The following is a 21,940-nucleotide window of genomic DNA, read 5'->3' as shown; positions in this document are numbered from 1 at the left end:
TAGGGCCCCAATGGTGACTTTTCTGGTTCTCATATCTCTGAATCCCACTTTGTTATGCTGCTCCCACATAAAAAAGACCTGATGGAAACCCTAGCCCTACTTCGAAGTAATCAAGAGCCCTCTGTCACCTCCTTAGAGTATAGATTCCAAATTTGTGAGTCTAACTCTGCTGGTGGGTTTAGAGAAGATGACATTTTAGCCCTTCCAATACCTAATTTTCCAGTGCATCCAACAACAAACTATGCAAAGAACAATCTTTAAAAGCCATGCTGTATTTTTAGAATTTTGTGTTTTCCTTTTAGCCGCAATCCTGTGAGAACTATAGCAGCTTTTCTCCTTGACAGGGGACAATGCATATGAAATGCATAAAATATGTACTGCCACCAGCATGGTGCAGAAAAGGCTGCCTTTTCTCCCCTGCTGCCTTCTTATTAGAGATTCTGAAGACTGCTCCCACAACAGACCTTAGTGTTACCCTTGTCCTGTTCCCCATGATGGGTTTTCAAAGCCAAGGGGTAACTTACTATTTACCGATCATAGACACGCTCTCTTGTTCACTGAGCACGTTACATATTTGAACAGCAGAAGACTTCCTAGGAGGTGTTTGCTACTCAAACTCCATCTGAAGCTTGAGAAGGGTTTTGGAGTTTGTACATTAATTATATCACAATTTCACATCAGTGGTACATTTTCCACTGGAAAGTAAACACTAAGTAAACCCAACTTCCCAAAGTGCCCAAATATCTCTTCCCAGAGTAGCAAGTAGGTAGCCAGGTTGGCCACTGAGAACAGGGTTGATTGTTGGTTATGAAAATGGATTTGAGAAGAACTGAAGTCAGTGGCTGTGATCAAAGGAAAGTTCAGGAATCATCAAGAAGATGCCGATCCTGAGCAGCCAGGTAGGGGAGGAAGGGGGTCCAAGGTCAAGGGTCATGCCACTCAGAAGAGGCTGCATTGCTACATTAAGCTTCAGGAATAAATAACCCCCCAAACCTCACTGGCTCACAACAGGAGTTTATTTCTCGCTCCTCAATTATATAACTGACATGTGCTTTCAAAGGACTGCTCTGCATGATCACAGGGACACAGGCTGATGGCTGTTCTGACATCCCAGAGCTGCACCATCTGGAGGGACCACGTGGCCTGATCAGTCCCTGCGGCTGGGGAAGAGAGGCTGATGCAAGTGGGTTTCTCACTGCCTCAGCCAGGAAAAGAGCCAGGCCATCTCCTCTCATGTTTGACTACCAGAGCTAATCATTATTCGGCCCCACCTAAATGCAAAAGTTGCTGAGAAGCGTGGTCTTCCATGTGCCCAGAACTGTTACTAGTGAGAACAAGTCCTATCTCCCAAGGAATCTAGAACCAGGAGTCCAAGCTAGAGGAGCAGATGTGGTGGGATGGAGAGCAGGGCGGTGCCCTCAGAGAATCCTGGAAGATTTCATCACAGCACCACTCTTCTCTAGGGTTTGAGAGAGCTCTGGAGGTATCAAGGATTTGGACAGAGTTCTTAGCAACTTTAGGGTACCCGGAAAATATTAGCTTTTAAAGAGGCTTCCTGTTATATCATTTTGATATTCTATATATTTTGTAGTTTTATCTTCATCTAAATGTCACCCCCAGAACCCAATGCCCCAATAAAAGAAGGTGAACTTTAATTGTGAAATCTCTCATTATCTTCGGCATTGGAGGAGTCAAGGAATTGATGAGTCAAAGCTTCTGCATATCCTAACTGAGCCCCTAGAGTCCCTTGAGGGACTGAAAGATTAGGAGTTGGAAAGGGACAGATAACTCTGCAGTTTTTAAAATTAAGTTTCCAAACCATCCTGCAGCCTTCTCTCTATCAGACGATCTTAACAAAAGCATTAAGGGCAAAAACCTTTCCATATCTTTTATCTTCCCCCAAGTCCTGAATAAGACGATAGATAACATCATTTTATCTAACTGCATTATTCTCAGGATTTCCAAGATAAGTGCCAGCTACCATTTCCCTAACAGAAAGGAATGTTCCCGTTATTTAATTGAGTTTAGTTTTGTTGTCCATAAACTAGGCATAACAAAACCTGCCTCACAGAATGGTTATGAGAATTAATGAGATGGCAAGAGGGAGAATTTGGAGAGTGAGAGTTCAGAATGGTTTATGTTCAGATAGATTTTTTTGTGATAGGGTTACTTCCACTTATTATCCAAAACTCAGAAACTAAAGTGATGTCACTACTATAGTAAGAGATATCAATCTATATGAAGCACTTGGCATTTGCTCCTGGCATATAGATGTCTTCCATAAAATCAGTATCAGTACCACTATTACTTATTATTATTATTATTACTCCTTCTAATGCCATCACTTTTAACACAACTATGATGGGTTTTTTATTGTTGTGTGCCATCTTTTTTTTTAGGTATTTCTTTTCTTGAAACAGACTCTACTTATGAACATAGATTTTTCTCCCCAGGAATGCTTTCTACCAGAATATTAAGAGTATATTTTAGTTCCTTGTTCTGGAGCCTGCCTGACTTCTCCCTCTTTTCATCTCTTTTCTCTTCCTGCTATAGTGTCTGGGAATGGCAGCTGTACCAACAGACTCGGTGATGCTTAGTCTTGCTATTTTATGGACACTTATGCTGTCACATGATGTAGTTACTTTCATTTTCTCTTATGAATTTCAGTGCCGGTGGCAGATATCAAAGCTGTGGTGACGGGAAAGGACTGCCCTCATATGAAAGAGAAAGGTGCCCTTAAACAAAATAAGGTATGATTTCCAAATTATGCTAAGTAGTTCTGTCTGCACAATGCAGTTAGTAACTACAGTGGGCCCTTCTTTGGTAGCTATGCCTGTGTGGTTGGGGTGTGTGTGTGTGTGTGTGTGTGTGTGTGTATGTGTGTGTGCAGATGTGTCACACAGTTACACATCTCTTAAACTCGGTTTCTTTTCCTTCACTGATTCCTTTTCCATCCCTCAGTCTTACTCTTTCTCTCACTGATCACTTGCTGAAGCCCCACTATGTCTTGTATTCTCCCACTTCCTGTCCATGTACAGCCCTGGGAATTGCCCTCACTGATGTTACCAGTCTTCTCTCAAGTCTTTCCACTCATCTCCATCCTCTGGGCCCCTCTTACCCTCCTACTTATGTTCACATTCTCCCTTCTGCATTTCATCCCCAGTCTCTTCCATTTTCTTCTTCTTAGTTACCCCTGTGGGGTCTCAGAGAAGTCTGAGAAATGGAAGAGAGACCAGATGATTCCCAAAAATCTTAGAAAAATTTTCAAGGCCTAATATTCTTCAGCATCATGGGAAATATTATGAAACAGTTCAAATTCAGCTTAAGGGAGAAAATTTTCCCAAAGGTGTATATTGCTTGAACACTCTTAACATTGCGGTATTTTTCACCCTTCCCACCGTGTTGTTCACCATGACAGCCTACACTCCATAACAGAAGGTGTGGGGGACAGCATTATCTGAAAAGGTGGAGGAATTTCCTTTGTCCGCAATTTGGAGGCTTTGCCCTTGGAGGGGGCCATCAGGGAGCAATTTTTGTTATCTTTTGGCATTTTGTGATCCATAGTATCCACATATGAACAAGATTAATCAGATTGATCTGGAGGCTTCAGACACCTTGGTACCAAAAATATCACATTGATCAGATAGGTTGCTTCTTTATTGCCCTGTGCCAGTATCTAAGAAGAGTATAAACATTATACATATCCTATTTATCAATCAGGCTTGACATGAATAATGCCTGCCCTGTAATTTCAATCATTGTAAGATGAAGGTGAATCTATGTCTGCATAAGATGACCCTATCCATGGTTAAGGAAAATCAAAAGTACTACAAAAGTACTATTTAGGAAGAAAATAAAGGAGAGGATACAGCCAAAGAGACTGATAACTAGAGTTTCGCTTCTTAAGTTACATTAAGTATAAGTCACCTCTAGTTCATATGAATTCCTTCCGTGTCAAGCCTGTCAGGGTACCGTCATATGAAGCACTGGGCCACATAAGGGCATACCTTAGGGTCTATAGGTTATTCGTTACACAGCATTTACTTCCTCTCCATGATGTGGGGAAACAGGAATCCAACAGCTCATTAGATTCCAGAAGAGCCTCCTTAACCAAAGCAGCAAGTCCCCAGCCTGCATGATTTGCCTTCCTTCAAGACCACCTGCCACTCCAGCACTCTTGCCTGGAAAATCCCATGGACAGAGGAGCCTGGTGGGCTGCAGTCCATGGGCTCGCAAAGAGTCGGTCACGACTGAGCGACTTCACTTTCACTTTTCACTTTCCTGCACTGGAGAAGGAAATGGCAACCCACTCCAGTGTTCTTGCCTGGCGAATCCCAGGGACAGCGGAGCCTGGTGGGCTGCAGTCTATGGGGTTGCACAGAGTCAAACACGACTGAAGCGACTTAGCAGCAGCAGCAAGACCACCTGATGTCGGAGTATAGCCTTGGGAAGTACCAGCTCTGCTCAGCTCCACCTGAGGTCCCTGTGGTTATATAACACTTGGAACTGACCAGGACACAATTTGGGGAGCTTGGCAGCAATAAGAGTGTGTAATCTAAAGAAGGCTAGGGGTGGTGGTGTTGGCAGCAAAGCAACTTGCCAGGACTCAAGCGCTCTAAGTAGGCACAGAGAATTATTTAAAACAGTTGTGAAGGAACTTCTCATTCAACTCAAACACGTAAAGAGCCTAGGAGTTGTCGCTCCTATCCCACAGTAAGAGGAAACTGCATAAAGTAAAAATCTACAATTTTCTTGGAACTACCAAGAGAATTGGTGTTGCAGGGGAAGACCACCACCATGGATCTGGATACATCGAGTCACATACATCCAGAGTTCACAACCAGATCTACTCAGGAGCGAAATCCGGAGAATTCATTACCAGCAGACCTACTCTACAAGAAATTCTTCAGCCAGAAAGGAAATTCTGTAGGATAGGAACTTGAATCTACATAAAGAATGGAAGACTATTAGGGAAGGAATATGTGAAGGTAAAAGAAAAGTATTTTTTTTTCTTATTAATTAATCTAAAAGGTAACTTTTTGCTTAAAATAATAATTTTACAATGTGTTATATCTATGGCATATGGATAAGTGAAATGAATGACAGAAAAGTCAAAATGTGCAGGAGGGAGAAGTAAGGATACTCAAAACAGGATAAGGTTTAAAAAAAAAGGAGAAAATAAAAAATAAAGAACAAATGCAACAAATGAAAAGAGTTACAAGTTTGGCAGGCATAATCTAACTTTGTCAATAGTCATTTTAAATGTCGATGATCTAAATACACCAATTAAAAGACAGGGATTATTTGAATAGATAAGAAGCAAGACTAAATATATATTTTCCTATGAGAAACCCACTTAAATATAAAAACTAAGATAGGTGAGAGTAATGGGATGAACAAAGATCAAAATGCATGAGGCAAACTGAGAGAACTGAAAGAAGAAATTCACAAATCCATGATTATCCTGGAGACTTCAGTAAACCTCTGTCAGTAATTGATAGATCAAGTGAGCAGAAAATCAATAAGGATATTGATGACCTGAACAGCACCATCAGTCAACTTGATCCAATTAACATTAATAGAAAATCTACTCAACAGCACAATATATGTTTTTCTCAAGCTCACAAGAAACATTCACCAAGTTAGACCACATTCTGGGTCATAAAATACATCTTTAAAAATGTAGAAGAGTAAGAATGATACAAACTAATTCTAATTCACAATGGAATTAGACTAGAAATCAATGACAGAAAGATGGGTGGAAAATCCCCAAAATGTTCGGAAATTTCAGCACACACTTCCAAATAACCACAGGTCAAAGAGGTAGTCTAAACAGAAATAACAAAATTTTTTAAACTAAGTAGAATGAAAATATAACTTACCAAAATGGGTGGGTTATGATGAAAGGGAAATGTATAGCATTAAATGCATATATTAGGAAAGAGGAAAGGTCTAAAACCAGTGAAGTTTCCACCTTAGGAAACTAGAGAAAGAAGAGCAATTTAAACCTAAAGAAAACAGAAGAAAAGAAATAATAAATATTAGAGGTCAATGAAATTGAAAACAGGAAAATAGTAGAGAAAAATCAACAAAAGCAAAACTTGATCCTTGGAGAATATAAATGAAATTGAAATTTCTAGCTTGACTAACCAAAAGAAAATGAAATGAGATACAAGCTATCAATATCAAAACAGGTATGGAGATGAGCTCATTTGAGCCTAGGATGGATGTGGCTGATTTTGGCCTTCTTGTTTCAGATTCCTCTCCCTTTAGAGGAGACCAACAAAACAAACTGAGTGAATGACTTTTCCAACCTTATTTTTAAAAATTGTGATGATACTTATAGAAAACTGGGCAAGTGGGCAAATGAATGAATGATAGATGAATGGATGGATGGAGAGGTGGATGGATGATGGAAGAATGGATTGATAAATGGGACATACTGCTGTAAACCCATAGATAAGACTTCAAATGAAGGCTACTTTCTGGAATTTGCTAGCCTAGAGGGCTGAGAGAGGTACTGGTAGCCCTGCTAGCCTGGCTCTTTCCTTTGTATACATATGAAAATAATTTGTCTTTAATATTAATAGTATTCATATATCTGATGCATCAAGAAAAATGTCAGAAAGCAGAAAGGAAACCCCAAATTCTAATAATTTATTTCTTCAACCCACTCACACCCCTTCCCCAGTGATCCAGAGGCCTGCTCCTCCCTACCTCGGGGACTTCTGGATAGGAAAGGGGAGTTGTCATTCAGTCACTAGTTCCTGTCTTCCACTGTCTCTCAGAGTTTGCTCAGATTCCTGACCATTGAGTCGGTGATGCTATCCAACCATATCTTCTGATGCTGGGAAGGACTGAAGGCAAAAGAAGCGGGCAGTGGAGGATGAGATGGGATAAGATGGAAAAAGGAGGGTTGGCCAAAGTGTGTCCACAGGAGGTCTGGCAGTGCATGGCAGTGGGCAGCAACCAAGGCCTGCTGCTGGCTCTAAAGCTTTCCCAGCTAGACAGTAGATTCTGACATTTCATGCCCCAGGACTCTTCACTAGCTTAATTATGAGCAGGGCAAACTAGACTTTCGGATCTGTTGGGAACTGGTGGTACTTCTTGCCCATTCAACAGCTGACATGTCAGGCACAGTCCAAGGTCCTAGAAATAGATAAAGGAAAGGGACTGATCCTTTCCCTTGAGGCAGAGGTCTTTTTTCATAGAGTCCTTCACTCGGTCAGCATTAGAGCACTTGAGATAGGATGGGCTATAGGCACAGTGATGCACAGGCAGATACGGCCCTGTCCTCCTGGAGCTGAGTCTAACTTGTTTAAAAGAAGTTGGTGCAACAGACAAATTTCTGTGGACACAGAAAGTATTGGCTTCTTCACAGAGAGGGTAGGAAATTCCTGATACTTGAAAAGAATTTTCATGGGTGAATGGAAATTGAATTGGAAGAATTTGACTTTTAAGGATTAAGGATTCTAAATTCAAACTCTGTGATTCATAAAATAAAGTTGATTTGTTACTGTATTTTTGAAAGTGGGCAATCCTGGTACTTATCCCACTGCCTTGGGCTTTAGGAGTTAAATAGTTAGCATGCAATCACCAGAGGGAAAATCTAACCAGATATCAGCGAAAGGGATAGGAATATGTTTGACCTGAGAGATGCTTCCATTTCACCATGCCCAGAGCCCGGATTTATTTTTCCAGTATGATTCATGTACCTAAAATAAGAAGCAGATTATATTAGAAGCTGATGTTCTAATATTGACTTGAAAATCCTGATCTTTAAGCAAAAAACCTTTTATTCAGAGTTACTTCATTCATCATTCATACTCACACTATATTGAGTATTTTCTTTATATCAGACCTGTGCCGGGTGCTAGGAATCCAAAGATAAATATGACCTGGCCCCTGATATTTTGTGTCTAGAGGAGATACAAGATTTAACATATTAATTTAAGATTAATCCACATGCTATTATAATCCAATGGTGCCTATATCCCAGTATATTTAAAAACAAGAGGAGCCTGGGATTTTGAGAAGACTCATGGAGGAAGTGATGTCTGAGCTGGGTTTTGAAAAGAAGAGAGGGGAAGACCTTCTAGAAGAGGAAACAATATATGAAAGGTGCATGGGGATTTTTGACATCTGATGAACATCCTCTGACTGAGAAACATTGAATTCACAGTGTAGGATTGGTGGGGACAGGGACGAAAATGGGTTGGAGAACTATTGGCTAATAATGCTTAGATTATTATTATTATTATTATTATTGACTAATAATGCTTAGACGGGGCCCAGACATAAAGCTACTTTACAGAAGGCACAATTCTCTCACGATTCATCCCAAGATTCATGTAATATATGAATGACTGATTTTGCCTTCTAAAATAGAAAGTCGAACTCATAGGTATATAGATGAGCTGCAGTGTTTATAGCTATGAAATCTACTATTTCTCTGGCCATGTTTAGCACAAACACACGCCAAGTTATAGCTACATCTGTAATTGAAATGGTTTGCCCTCAGGATAACCTGGATAGATGCAACATAGTTAAAGTGAGTGCCAGTGAGATGGCCAAATGAGACAAGTCACTCCAAAATAATGTAAGGAGTGGCAACCAACACTTTACAGTGAAATTATGTTGTAGAAAACTCTACTCTCATATTCCGCCAGCCCATCACGTGACCTGGAAGGTGGAAATCCCCAAACCAAGACACCATTATGCCTAGAATTTCTCTAAGCATCCCCTGACCCTGTATGCCTTGTTGCTAGACCCAGGGCCAGAAGGCTGAGAGTGGAGTCAGAGGTCATAGGGTGAGTTCCTCCTGTATCCTCCAGCCACAGAACTCACTTATCCCAGGCCTTCCTCCACATGTGAGGGGAGGACGTATGCATTAGTGAGACAGAGGATGGAAATAAGCTACTCCTGGACATGATTTTTCACTGACTTAGATCCAGAGTGAATAAAAGACCTTAGGTAGTAAGTAGCAAAACCGCAGAGCATCAGATGTCTAAGAGAGTGTTGCGGTGTGTGACAAGCAGCGCCTGCGGGGCACGCTGCCCCAGATCCACAGCCGCCTACTCCACCGCCTCCTGGCACCTCTCTCCCCTACAGACAGTCTGGACAGGTGGCCGCGCCTAGAGTGCTGGCCCGAGAGGCCGCCGCTGCCAGCTCTGCAGCCTGTCTGCCCGGAGTGCTGGAGAGCTGACCTCCACCAGAGCCTCAATGACAGCCAGCTGGGGACGTCAGTAAAACTCATTATAAGTGATAGCAGCCTTCAACGCAGGCGTGCGACTCAGAGAAGTAATTCCTCCAACCCCTCCCAGGCAGCTTTGGTGAAATTAAAGTGGGGATTGACATGCTCACGAATTTCCTATTTCCTGCCTGTGTTTATCAGAAATCTAGGTCATGACGGTGCCTCTCATTCACGTCCTCGCTGGTAAATGCCTTAAAGGGCAAAACCTAAAGTTGGCAGCCTCCCTCCTTTTTCTTCCCGCTCCATGCCCTGTGGAAGAGGAAGTGTCACAAAGGACAACCACACTGACACTCTGGTCTCAAGTGACTTCAGCACCTAGTCAAGAGGCCACGTCTGAGCTCTGCTGATGCTCACACCTGCTGTCATAAGCAAGGGGATGATTAGCTATGTGCCTGCCCTAAGCAGAGCAGCAGGCATGGTCTAGCATCAGTCAGAAATCCCTTGTCAGTTTCACCTTTTCTTGTTGACGTCTGAAGGTCACCTGGTGCTGCTGTGATGTACTGACTGGGTGTCCAGAAGCAAAGCCCCTCCTCTCCTTTCTCTCCAGTCTCCTAAGTACAAGTCAGAGTTTTTCCAGAGATGACACTAAGATTAGTAAAGAAATCATCACCTATATCAATGTTTCTCATCTAAGAACAGTTTTTATGATTTTATGAGATTAGAGTTTAACATTTTGTTGAAAAATGTTTTCAGTTTTTTAAAAGAAAATAATTACCTATGATCCCAGCATCTTAACATAATTATTTTCATTTCACATGTTTGGTTCCAGTCTCCAACAACAGCTAGACATTGTTCCTAGTTGTGATCAGTATGTAAATAATGTTCATTTCTCTTGTTTGTTTTTCCACTTAAAATCGAATGTTTGTAATTATACTTAATGCCTAGCAGCATATATTTTGCAGGGTTGCTAATCTGTGATTTCTTTATTTAATGTTTTACCAAAGAAGGGAGGACATTTATTTAGTTCCTTGTATTACATTCTTAGGGCTTCATTAGTGGCTCAGTTGGTAAAGAATACACCTGCAATGCGGGAGACCACCTGCAACCGAGACCCAGGTTCAATCCCTAGGATGGAATGATCCCCTGGAGAAGGAAGTGGCAACCCACTCCATCATTCTTGCCTGAAAAATCCCATGGAGTGAGAAGCTTAGCAGGCTACAGGGCATGGGGTCACAGAGTTGGACATGATTGAGCACAAAGTTCTGTCTCTCTTCTATTACGTTCTTACAGATTATAGTATATACAGTTTTGCTTCCTTTTGAATTTTTTTAGGAGTAACTCCAAAAGTGGGATGGCTTGTTCTTAGTATGGACTGCCTTACAGGCTTTTTTTTAAAAGGATGACACCAATTATGGTACCACTGCTAGGACCCATGACCATTTTCGTTATGTACTAAAAGACCCGAAAGAGATGCTAAACTTATGGGGAAATTGTTTTTGTTTGTTGGTGAACTCTTTTCCATTTTTATTGATCTTTACTGGGCAGGCTTGAATAGAATCCTAAGGAAGAAAAGAATGAAAAATTCAGAGTGGGTAGTCTTGCAGAATAGATCCTGGTCTGTGACTCAGCAGTTTTTCCTTCACTTGTTTCTATTTCTGGTGGAGTGAGGATACCCTAAGAGGATGAGATGCTGGTAGGTCTGCGCTCAGAACAAAAGCTGCTTTCCCTTAGTGAGGGGACAACTAGAGACGAGCCAAACAAAGAATTCATGAGAGCCACAAATAGCCTGATGGCTGACTGTGTCAGGAGAGGCATCCACCTAATGCTAAGCCTTTGGAGTCTGTTTGGGAGAATTCTTTCTCATCTGGAATTCTGAAATCTAGCAGCAGTGATCTCATCTTTCTGCCTTCCATCTTCTTTCTGGAGCATCCTTGCTGTGAGTTACTGGCCAAAGACAAATCTTCTCACAGATGTTGAGGTAGAGAATGATGTGGAGAGATCTACCTCCCTAAGAGAGAATGCTTGTGGGTGGTTACTGAGAATGCAGCTCCCAGATCATACCATGAGGGAAAGGGGCAGTCATCAGCGGTGCCTCATAGACACAGAGATAGAAGGTAGGCTAGCACATGTGTGTGTAGTGATGCAGAGCATCGATATGGACTCACTTGGCTCTCTCCTCCAAATTAGGAGTTGTTAGGGTGTCGAGAGGGGCCTCCCTCGAGGCTCAGATGGTAAGGAATCTGCCTGCAATGGAGAAGACACAGGAGATGCAAGTTCGATCCCTGGATCAGGATGATCCCCTGGAGAAGGAAATGGCTACCCACTCCAGTATTCTTGCCAGAAGAATTCCATGGATAGAGGAACCTGGTGGGCTACAGTCCATGGGGTCACAAAGAGTTGGACATGACTGAGCAACTAACACACACACACAAACACAAAACAGCGTGCTGAGATGTGCAGTGACTCTCATCTTCCAAAGACTGTACCTGCTGACTGCTCAATCCAGTCGAATAATCATTATATCCATTATTGCATAATGTGTACAATTTGAGAAGTATATTTTAACGTATGTATTAGGTACAACACTGAGTGTCTCAGCCAAGGTCATCCAGCTACAATGGAATAACAGCGTCACTTAGTCCTTGGCCCTTTGGGTCTGTCTCACAGTCTGTACTGTGAATGAACCCAGGCACTCGAATGAAGAGACATTCACCAATGAATGAATCCAGCTATCCTGCCACTTGGGCCCATACTCTCCTTTATAGCCTACAGCCACTATAGGATAAAACTAGGTTTGGTATAGCCTTTGTTCTACAGTAGTTTAGAGATCAAAGGGCAGGCATACTACCTAAAGATAGTGGATTCATCCAGAAGCCTCATTACCTCCTATGTAGCTTCCATGTTTTAGGAAGTTTATACCCTCTATGAATATCTGTCTTTTTGCAAATGACAGAAGATAGAGCAGCCAATAATGTTGCTGATTGTCAAAGAGTTTACTGCTTTCCATGGTCTCCCTGGGAGGGAGATGCTGAAGATAGGAAAGTAGCACAGTTTTGGGGCTGTGTGGCCTTGGACAGCTCACTTAACCTCTCTGAGCTCCTTCCCATAAAAGAGGAATGATAACACTTGTTCAATGCACTGTCTTGAGAATTAAACGAATTGGTTCATACAGACCTCCCATGAACAGAGAGAAGGAAATGTGTTGTGAATCTTGAAAAATATCATCCTTCTTCCCATCAGCCTCAATACTGCTCCACTTGCCTGGACCCACTATAGGCACTATTCCATGTTCAATCTGCAGCCATTTATAACTGGAAAACAAAACGTGCAAATTGTCTTCAATGTGGTGTTTTCTCTAATCTCTTGCAGGAGGTTCTTGAACTTGCTTTCTCGATCTTGTATGACTCAAACTGCCAACTGAACTTCATAGCTCCTGACAAGCATGAGGTAAAGGTCTCCAGGGGTTAATTTATGAGAGAATGTCATATTTTCTTGAGAAAAACAGCAGATAAAAAAAATACTGGAAAGAATTTTTTTTTTAAAGTCTACCTGAGAAGAATTATGAGCAAAGGCACATTTTGTTGACTTGGAATAGAATGAAAATCTCTCAAAAAACTGCAAATTAAAACAGATTCAACTTCTTCTTAGCTTAATCAAGATTTTATGGTAAAGAAGAAGGTATGAATCCTTCATAGGAAGGACGTAACTGTTACAGAAAAAGTATCATCCTTAGCTATTGCTTGGTTTTTATTGAATATTTAGGTTTTGGTCAAAATTTTCCCATGATAAATTTGTCTCAATTCTCTAAAATGTTTAAGAACTAGATTTTTTACCATGTTTAAGTTATTTTAAGAGGTTTAGGACTGTCTCTGCTGTTGGAATTTTTTTTTTTGAGATGCTTTTATTCCTTTTTGACATCTTGTTATATGTATAATTTGTTTCTCTTCTCGAAGCACACTGTCAGCTATATTTAAAATATTTAGCATAAATCTAGGAAAATGCATTTGTAAGATGAAGTAGCAGCTATGGCTGATTTAACTTTTTCTCTTGTAAACTAAAACCTAACATCATGCTTGAAACTCTTATTTTTAGATGATACCATTCAAATTTTTGTTTTACATGTGGTATCATAAAAAGCTTTTAGAAAGGAAGGAACATTTTAATAGAACTTGAATTTTGTTCCCCATTTCCCTAGGGAGACTTAACTCATTTAGAAGTTATTCTGTATTTGTTTTTGTTTTTTACTGGTTTGAAGCTTTTGAATAAAATTGTACATCCCAAAAAGAGAAGAAAGATTAGATGCAAATCCTGCATTTAAAGTGGTGCTTAAATATAATTCTGTGTTACTTGACATTTAGTTCATGGAAGGGAATGACTTTGTCTTCATCTTCTTGAAAATAGATACCGTGTCCTACCATTTCTCTTTTTAAATAAAATTGTGGTTGTACACAGGCCACCATATTCAAGATATATACAGATATATAGGAAACCACTTAAAATAGTAGAACTGTGGATGCTATTTAAATCTATACAAGGCTGTTTTGCCCAGTGTACATTAATTCCAGATAAGGATAAATGCTGTGAGACTGCCAAATTTTTATTCATATCTGCCACTTTTTATTGATGCAGTGAGGAGGAAAATGCCATGCACTTGTGAATACTTTTAATTTCTTCAGACCACTTTCATATCTATTACCTCATTTTATTTGCATAATTGCTCCATAAAGCAGAAAGTTCTATTACAGATATCCTCATTGATCAAAGGAGGAGAGAGGAGCCTCCCAACATTGACTACCTCAACAGTAGTAAAGACAATAGTAATTATAACTGGAATACTCTGAGCCAGGCACCACTCAATGCTTTGTGTGCCTCACCTCCCTCAACCTTCATTCTGTAACTGTAAAAGAAACAAGCTAATGTTATTTCCATTTTATTTAAAAAAAGTAATGAGCCACAGAGAACTTAAGAAACATTTCCCAGATCAAACAAGTAGTAAGTGATAGAACCTGAATTTAAACCATGGGGATCTTGTTCCAGAAACACCTTCAATCTGAGCCCCGTCCTGCGTGGCTTGGAAGGAAGAAAGCAGGACCTGGACTCAGAACTTCTTGCCAGTGTCCATCCCCTAGCTTCAGCAATTATCAACTCACAGCCAATGAGGTTTCCCCTATTCGCCCACCCACACCCAGCTTCCATACCCCAGATTATTTTCAAAGCTCATCCAGATATCGTCATTTTATTTGTAAATATTCCCCTTGTGCATCTCTAAAGACCCGATGGACTGTAACTTGTCAGGCTTCTCTGTCCATGGGATTCTCTAGGCGAGAATACTGGTGTGAGTTGCCATGCCTTCCTCCAGGGGATCTTCCCAACCCAGGGATTGAACCCATGTCTTTTATGTCTCCTGCATTGGTAGACGAGTTCTTTACCACTAGTGCCACCTGAGAAGCCCTATATTTTAATAGGTTACCATTATTGCCATTATCAGTGCCCAGATTATCTTATCTCGAGAAAGTCGATCTGGCCCCATCACTTGATGGCAAATAGATGGGAGTAGAAAATGGAAACAGTGACGGACTTTATTTTCTTTGTCTCTAAAATCACTGTGGATGGTTAACTAAAGCCATGAAATTAAAAGACACTTGTTCCTTGGAAGAAAATCTGTGACAAAGCCAGACAGTGTATTAAAAAGCAGAGACATCACCTTGCCAACAAAGGTCTGTATAGTCAAAGCTATGGTTTTTCCAGTAGTCATGTATGAATGTGAGAGTTGAACTGTGAAGAAGGCTGAGTGCTAAAGAATTGATGCTTTTGAACTGTGGTGTTGGAAAAGACGCTTGAGAGTCCCTTGGACTGCAAGGAGAGCAAATCAGTCAATCCTAAAGGAAATCATCCCTGAGTATTCAGTGGAAGGACTGACACTGAAGCTTCAATACTCTGGTGACCTGATGTGAAGAGCTGACTCACTGGAAAAGATTGAGGGCAGGAGAAGAAAGGGGCAACAGGATGAGATGGTTGGATGGCATCATTGACTCAATGGACATGAGTTTTCACAAACTCCAGGAGACACTGAAGAACATGGAAGCCTAGCATGCTGCAGTCCATGGGATGGCACAGAGTCGGACATGACTGAGCGACTGAACAACTACAGAGAAAGTAGGAATACCTTCTGGTTGGCTTCTTAGTCCTATTGACAGATGACTCTGACAGCTTTCAGGCATCCTGGCATGACAAGATACTCCAGATTCTTCTTGTGCATTTCCTGCCTTTTCTCTATGGAGTTTTGACTCCTTTTGTTATTTAGCAACCAGAATCTGGACATTCAATGCCTGTTACTACTGGGTTGGTGATTATTTTTAGGCATTTTTGGAGACAGAGCTTGGAGTTATGTTTTTAAAAGACAAAATCCATCATAAATTTATATTGAAATTTCCAACTCAGATTCAGTACTACATTTTTGTTTATTGATCGTGATGCTTTTTTAAAAAGTTTTCTGAGCTTGCTGCTTCTCAAAAGAAAAGCACCACAGAAGTGTTCTTGTGGGTTAAATTAATCTGTCCTAGGAGCTAGCCAGGACTGGGAAGGCTGTGTACAAAGAGTGGCAGCCCCAGCACTTAGGGATTTACATGAAACAGTGTCTAAATAGGAAGGGGCCTTAAAGAGCATGGGGTTCAGTGGTGCTTCTAAATGGAGATACGTCAGAATTAGCTGGAAGCTTTTCTAAATAAAACTTCCTGACCTAAGATTTATAAGATCAAGATCTACAGAGTAGGACCTAGGTATCTATTTTTATCAAGATTATTTATGAAGAAAGACACGTTTAGATGTGTCTAGAATCTATCTAGGAGAAGGAAATGGCAACCCACTCCACTGTTCTTGCCTGGAGAATCCCAGGGACGGGGGAGCCTGGTGGGCTGACGTCTATGGGGTCACACAAAGTCGGACACGACTGAAGTGACTTAGCAGCAGCAGCAGAATCTATCTAAGGTATTCACTAGATCACTAATACTTCCAGAAACCCCTTAGTCCTCAGCTGATATTTAGATGGGTTAAGTGCTCTGCCTGAGATCCCATAGTCAAGGCTGAACTGAAGCTCTCCAGTTCACGACTGCCCTGCTCAGACTTAATAACACACCCATGGTACACTCCTTGGCTTAACAAGGGGCACCACCAGTGTGCATCAGGGTAGATTTCTAAGCCATCATTGTGACTTAAGATCTGTATAGTGCTTGCCATCTTGTAGTGCTTTTATGTTGAGATCTGCTATCATATTCTAGAACATAGCCCAGGTAACCACAGGGCAAAGGACAAGCCAAGTAGGGTCTGGAATTGCAACTTGACCCAGTAAAGGCAAGAAAGGAATCTAGAACACATTCTAGAAGGAAGACCAGTCCTACAGGAAGAGCAGTGAAATTGCTATCAAAGAAGTCCTGTATAGGACTGGGACATCCTAAAAGGTGAACCAAGCACAATATCCAGAATGCAGGCAGTTTTCTGATGCTGGTAGCAGAGGCTAGTGCTTCCCCAGGTATTATGGCTTTAATACCAGATCAGGGCAGGATTTGAGCCTCTGAAGGGAAGCTAACAAGAGCAAGGCAGGTCCTCAGATAAATGAAGCATAGTTCATAGCCTACTGGAGAAGCAAAGGGCATGATTAATTTTTAATGAGAGGGGAAGAACCAAATTCTCAGCAGGGTACTATGGAGTGCTTTCCAAAACAGGTGATGTCCCCAAGGACCAGACTCCAAAGACCTGGAGGAGAAAACCCTTAGAAACCAGAAACCCAGGCAGAAGAGGTCTGTAGACTGGCAGCTAAGCCACTTTCCATTAAGATCACCCAATAATTTTAGCCATTTTGTCTACCAGACCTTGGGCAGCACTGAGCTATTCCTAAATCTTTTGCTAAGAAATACAAAGGTGGGACCACCATTAGCCCCAGTGGGGTTCGGCTGTCATTTTGAGTGCAGGAATCAAACAGGATAGTCAGATATTAGCTCTAGATTAGGAACTTTGCTTGGAGTCAGGAGAGTGGCAAGTTTGATCTGATGTTGAGTCCAGGAGTGTTAGGATATATTCTACCAATACCTTTAACTCTTTGATTCACTGGTGGGATGTTAGAGATATTCTATTGCACAGGCAGAAAAAACTCAAATCCTGCTGCTGCTATGCAGGGAGGCATTGTTTGTACAGAAGAGTGCAGACAATGGAGGCAGATTGCATAAGTTCAAATCCCACCTACTCCACATACTACCAAGTGACTTAATTTCTCATTGTCTCAGTTCCCTCATCTGTAAAACAGAGATGCTAACAGAAGTGTCAACTTTATAGAGGTGCTATCAGATGATGATGTAGGCAAAGCCCTTAGCACAGAGCCCAGCCCTTGCTGAGTGATCAGTCGGTGTTAGCAATTGTTATTCCTCTTGTAATTGTCATCAGTCGTTCTCATTGTCATCTTCTTTCTCCCCAGTACTGTATCTGGACAGATGGGCTGAATGCGCTGCTGGGGAAAGACATGATGAGTGACCTGACACGGAATGACTTGGACACGCTGCTTAGCATGGAAATCAAGCTCCGCCTCCTGGACCTGGAAAACATTCAGATCCCTGACGCGCCTCCACCCATCCCCAAGGAGCCCAGCAACTATGACTTCGTCTATGACTGTAATTGAAGCACCCTGGGCCCAGATGCACCCCCCTCCAAAACTGGAAGATTTAGCTAATAGGAGAGAAGAATGAAAAGGCGCCCACACTGTGGAATCCACTGTGGTCAAGGGACGCTGTGGGTCCACACTTCCTTTGGCCTCGCCTCCTCTAACTCTGGCATTTTTCTGCCCCTCCCTGGCATCCTGCTCATCACCCTGATTCTGTTTCTAGACTCCATTGCTTTAGGTCACCTCCCGTCGCTGCAGTCGAAGGTGGGAGAAAAGCAAAATCCACCGCCAATGAGAGAGCCAAAGGGCCCTTCCATCTTCATTCCAGCAGGCAAGTCCTCCCCTCCTAAAGGCTGCAAGTCAGTGGCCCAGACCTCCTCCCAATCTGCAGCCAGACACAGAGGTGTGTCCCAAGCTCTGGGTCTGGAAGAACCGGAAACGGTCTAGCCACTTGAGAAGACAAACACCACCCCTTGTTCCCGTTCTCTCTAGGGTCTGCTCACACCACCAGTTCCATGTGAATTGAAATCTGCTTCTAAATGCCCTCCTTTTCCCATCCTGGCCTCTGCCTGCCTGGTTCCTCTCTGGTTCCAAGAGCAGCAGCGGTTGCCTCATCCTAGTTCTCACAAGCGTTGGGTCACCAGACACAATCTGAGGGTCCCGTGGCCACATCACGTCTGCCCTGTGGCTGTGACCACCCTTCCTGTCTCTCAGCTAGTCTTGGGTTTCTTCTCCCTGCTCCAGCCCTGACCTGCCTTCCTCATTGCCACACACTCCTCCAGCCCCTTAGCTAAAGCACAATGCTGAACTCAGTTGTCCTGCTTCATCTCTAATGTACTAAATCTAAAAGCCTCGATGACAGGCAGTTGCTATCTAAGGGTCTGGGGGGGGGTTCTGCTGCAACACAGGTTCCACAAGATGGTCAAGCTGTCAGACATCCAAGTTTACATCATTGTAGTTATTACAGGTATTGACAATTTGCAAAGGGTTTGGGTTGTTGGTTTTGGGGGTTGGTTTTTTTTTTTTTTTTTTTGCTTTGTTTTTGTATAAAAGAGTCTAACATTTTTTGCCAAACAGATATATATTTAATGAAAAGAAGAGATACATAAATGTGTGTACTTTCCAGGTTTTTTTTTTTTTGTTTAATTATTTGAGTCCTAAACATCTTCCTGAGAATAACATTCCCCTAAACATGCTGTGGAATAAAATTAATTGTGATGAGTTGGAGAGCTGTTGTTTTGATTTGGTAATTTAGGTTCTTGCTGCTCAGTCATCAGCATCACTGAGAGCTTCTTGAAACTGCAGAATCTAAACCTCACCCCAACCTTGAAAAATCAGGTGATGCTCATGCATATTAAAGTTTGAGAAGCACTGGCTTTGGGGACTCTTGACCTTCGCTGGATCACCATAGGCTGTGAGCATCAGTAAAAAGTGATACTTCTAAGAAGACCATCTCAAGTCAGCTAGAAAATCAGACCCACTTCGTAAAAATATAATGGAGGGACTTCCCTGGTGGTTTAGTGGTTAAGACTGTGCTTCCACTGCAGGGGCATGGGTTTGATCCCTGGTCAGGGAACTAAGATCCCACATGCTGTATAGTGATCATATTAATTACTTTTAAAAAACAGATATTAAAAAAAATTAAAATATATATATTTATAATCTATTCATTTTACACTATTACCTCCTGACTGTGACTTTATCTTTTATTTTTTCTTACTTACCATTATATAATTTATAAAACTGACCAAATGAAACGGACCATATTTTGAAGGCACAGATTTAGCAATGGAAAAGAATGCAGACCACAGACCAGAAATAAATCAAGCCAGAACTAGATAAATCTAACCATGAATTAATGAAATATGGGTCAGAGCCCAGCAAAGGATTTTTCTGAGGTTATTTCCATTGGAGGCATATCTGTATCATAAACTCCAACAGCTGGAAGAAATGTCAGGAAGGTCCAAATGATGTGGAATTCACAGCACAAGCCACTCTTGACTCACGGCAGAGTTGTTAGATGCCTTCAGGTCACTGCTCATTATTGTCACCAAGATGTGCAATTACAGGCTAACCTGAGTTGAGATGATATGAACCCTCCATAAATTACAGGAAAAAAAATTTCCTTTATGATCCATAGCAATTCCCAAGTAATTATGCTTCCCATCAATGCACTCATGCCTGAGTGTCAGGTTGAAGCTTCCTTTACATTAAGTTTTGATGATATTAACACAGTGTCCTTCACGTCAGGAGCATTTATAGATTTACCCATCAGCCTGATAAAATGATAAATGGTAGGTAAATGAAAGGAGACAGAGTCAGACCATTTGTTACTTAGGAGTTACCAGACTTCATTGATGAAAAAGGGAATTTTTTGGACCAAGATACCTGAGATCTCGGGAGTCTTGCTGGGAAGAACAAGCCCTTCTCTCTTTTGTTGCTCTTGCTTTGGTGCATTAAATAGAAACTAACTCTTTCATGGCTATTAAGAAGAGCATTCTTCCACCTTGTAGACCCGCCTTTCAAGGACTAGTGAGATCCTGAGAGTATGACCTCATTCCTTCATTTTGTGGCAATGTGATGCTGGGTTACTGTCCACATTTGGCCACCCCATCTTCTCAGCCTACACTGCCCAGGGCTTTCCCAGCCAGTAAGCCTCCCACCCCCCAGCTCAGCCCCCGTTGCCACAGGATTCTAGGCCTGGACAAATTAGCCAAGCCAAAGGAACACTGAAGGAAGAGCCCAGTTTTGTCATTATGGCTAAGCCGCATTCTCCAATTCAGCTTTACCTGAATAAAATTGATCATTGAATTTTAATCTATTGGTACTTTAGTTCCTCTCTTGCTCTTATTTAGAAGCTATAGGGAGAAGGGTAATTAGTTGGCATTCTCAAACTCAAAAGTGACTACTAAGGATAGGAAAATCTGATGACTATTGCAGAAGAAAAAGTGCATGGCTGAATGTTTCTGGAGTCTATTTGCAAATCCACTCTAAACCACTTTTCAACTATCAGCTAAATTGCTTCTTACCTGCCTGTTCTATAATGAACTGAGTAGTTGACATATATACCTTTGTTCCATCTTATCATAGTTATGAAATATTTGGCTTGCCCAATGGCTCAGTGGGTAGAGAATTCACCTGTAATAAAGGAAACATGAAAGACATGGGTTCAATCCCTGGGTGAGAATTAACATAAACCTTTAACTTAAAGGAAATAAATGTTCATACAATAATAAAAAAAATGTTTGGAGCTAGACACTAGGAATGCAACAAGAATAAAATTTGTAAAATCAGAAAAGTTATAATCAAGTAATTTAATTGAAAAACCAAATCATTGAAGGGAGCTGGGATGGGAGACTTTAGGAAATGATAGCAAGGGGGGATCATGAGACAGTGAGTTTGCTGAATTTCTCCAATCAAAGAAATGAGAGCCGTTTACCTCATTCTAAAATGGAAATTTCATGATTTGAGAAGCCTGTGGATGATGGGGCTGGAAATGGTCATCACTCCATAAATAAATCCCCTCCAGCCCTTTGGTCCTCTATCCATGCCCTCTCCTTCTCTCACATCCTCTCCTTTCCTTTTTGATACACAGTGGCTGAATGATCCACTGGTAGTAGAGTTAAACTACATGGCATATTTCAACCAATTCAGCCTGTTTTATGAAAAAGGAAAATAATAATCAAAGGAGGAAAGAAGAACATTTTTAATTTGAACTTACTCTTGAATTAAATATTTGAGGCAACTTGCAATAAAACCACAATTTAAAGTAAATTTGGGTATAGGTGGGTGGAACAAATATGGTATAATTCTATATGAAAATGTAGCAATACTCTATATTTTAATGGAATGAAATTTTTTCTGACATAAAAACGTAAAATATAAAATGAACACTTTGAGTGTTTTTTTTCTTTTAATTCAGAAAAATAATCAAAACACACCCAAATGAAGGAAGGAGATAATTCTACCAGAAACATGATGCAAATAGAGGTGATACCCTTGAACGTTAATCTAAATCTGGGCTTCCTGGACGTCAGTGTAAACAAGGAAGCAAGTTGGGATATATAGCTCTCATTTTAAAATTAAATTTCTATCAC

At 41.3% G+C, this 21,940-nt stretch overlaps 1 protein-coding gene across 7 annotated transcripts in view; it reads left to right on the top strand.

Moving 5' to 3' along the window:
* Nucleotides 1-19,070, top strand: part of ELMO1 (engulfment and cell motility 1) — a 573,189-nt gene extending 554,119 nt beyond the window's left edge. For all 7 annotated transcript variants that reach the window (XM_070468476.1, XM_070468480.1, XM_070468477.1 and 4 more), the window contains 3 exons: nt 2,668-2,750; nt 12,563-12,640; nt 17,661-19,070. In XM_070468476.1, coding sequence (XP_070324577.1) covers nt 2,668-2,750; nt 12,563-12,640; nt 17,661-17,861 — 362 coding nt within the window. In that variant the 3' untranslated portion in view covers nt 17,862-19,070. The remainder of the gene's footprint in view (nt 1-2,667; nt 2,751-12,562; nt 12,641-17,660) is intronic.
* Nucleotides 19,071-21,940: the final 2,870 nt, after the last annotated feature.

Source organism: Odocoileus virginianus, chromosome 1, assembly GCF_023699985.2.
Source record: "Odocoileus virginianus isolate 20LAN1187 ecotype Illinois chromosome 1, Ovbor_1.2, whole genome shotgun sequence".
In the NCBI taxonomy this organism is placed as follows: Eukaryota; Metazoa; Chordata; class Mammalia; order Artiodactyla; family Cervidae; genus Odocoileus; species Odocoileus virginianus.
This window is presented reverse-complemented; position numbering and strand designations above follow the sequence as displayed.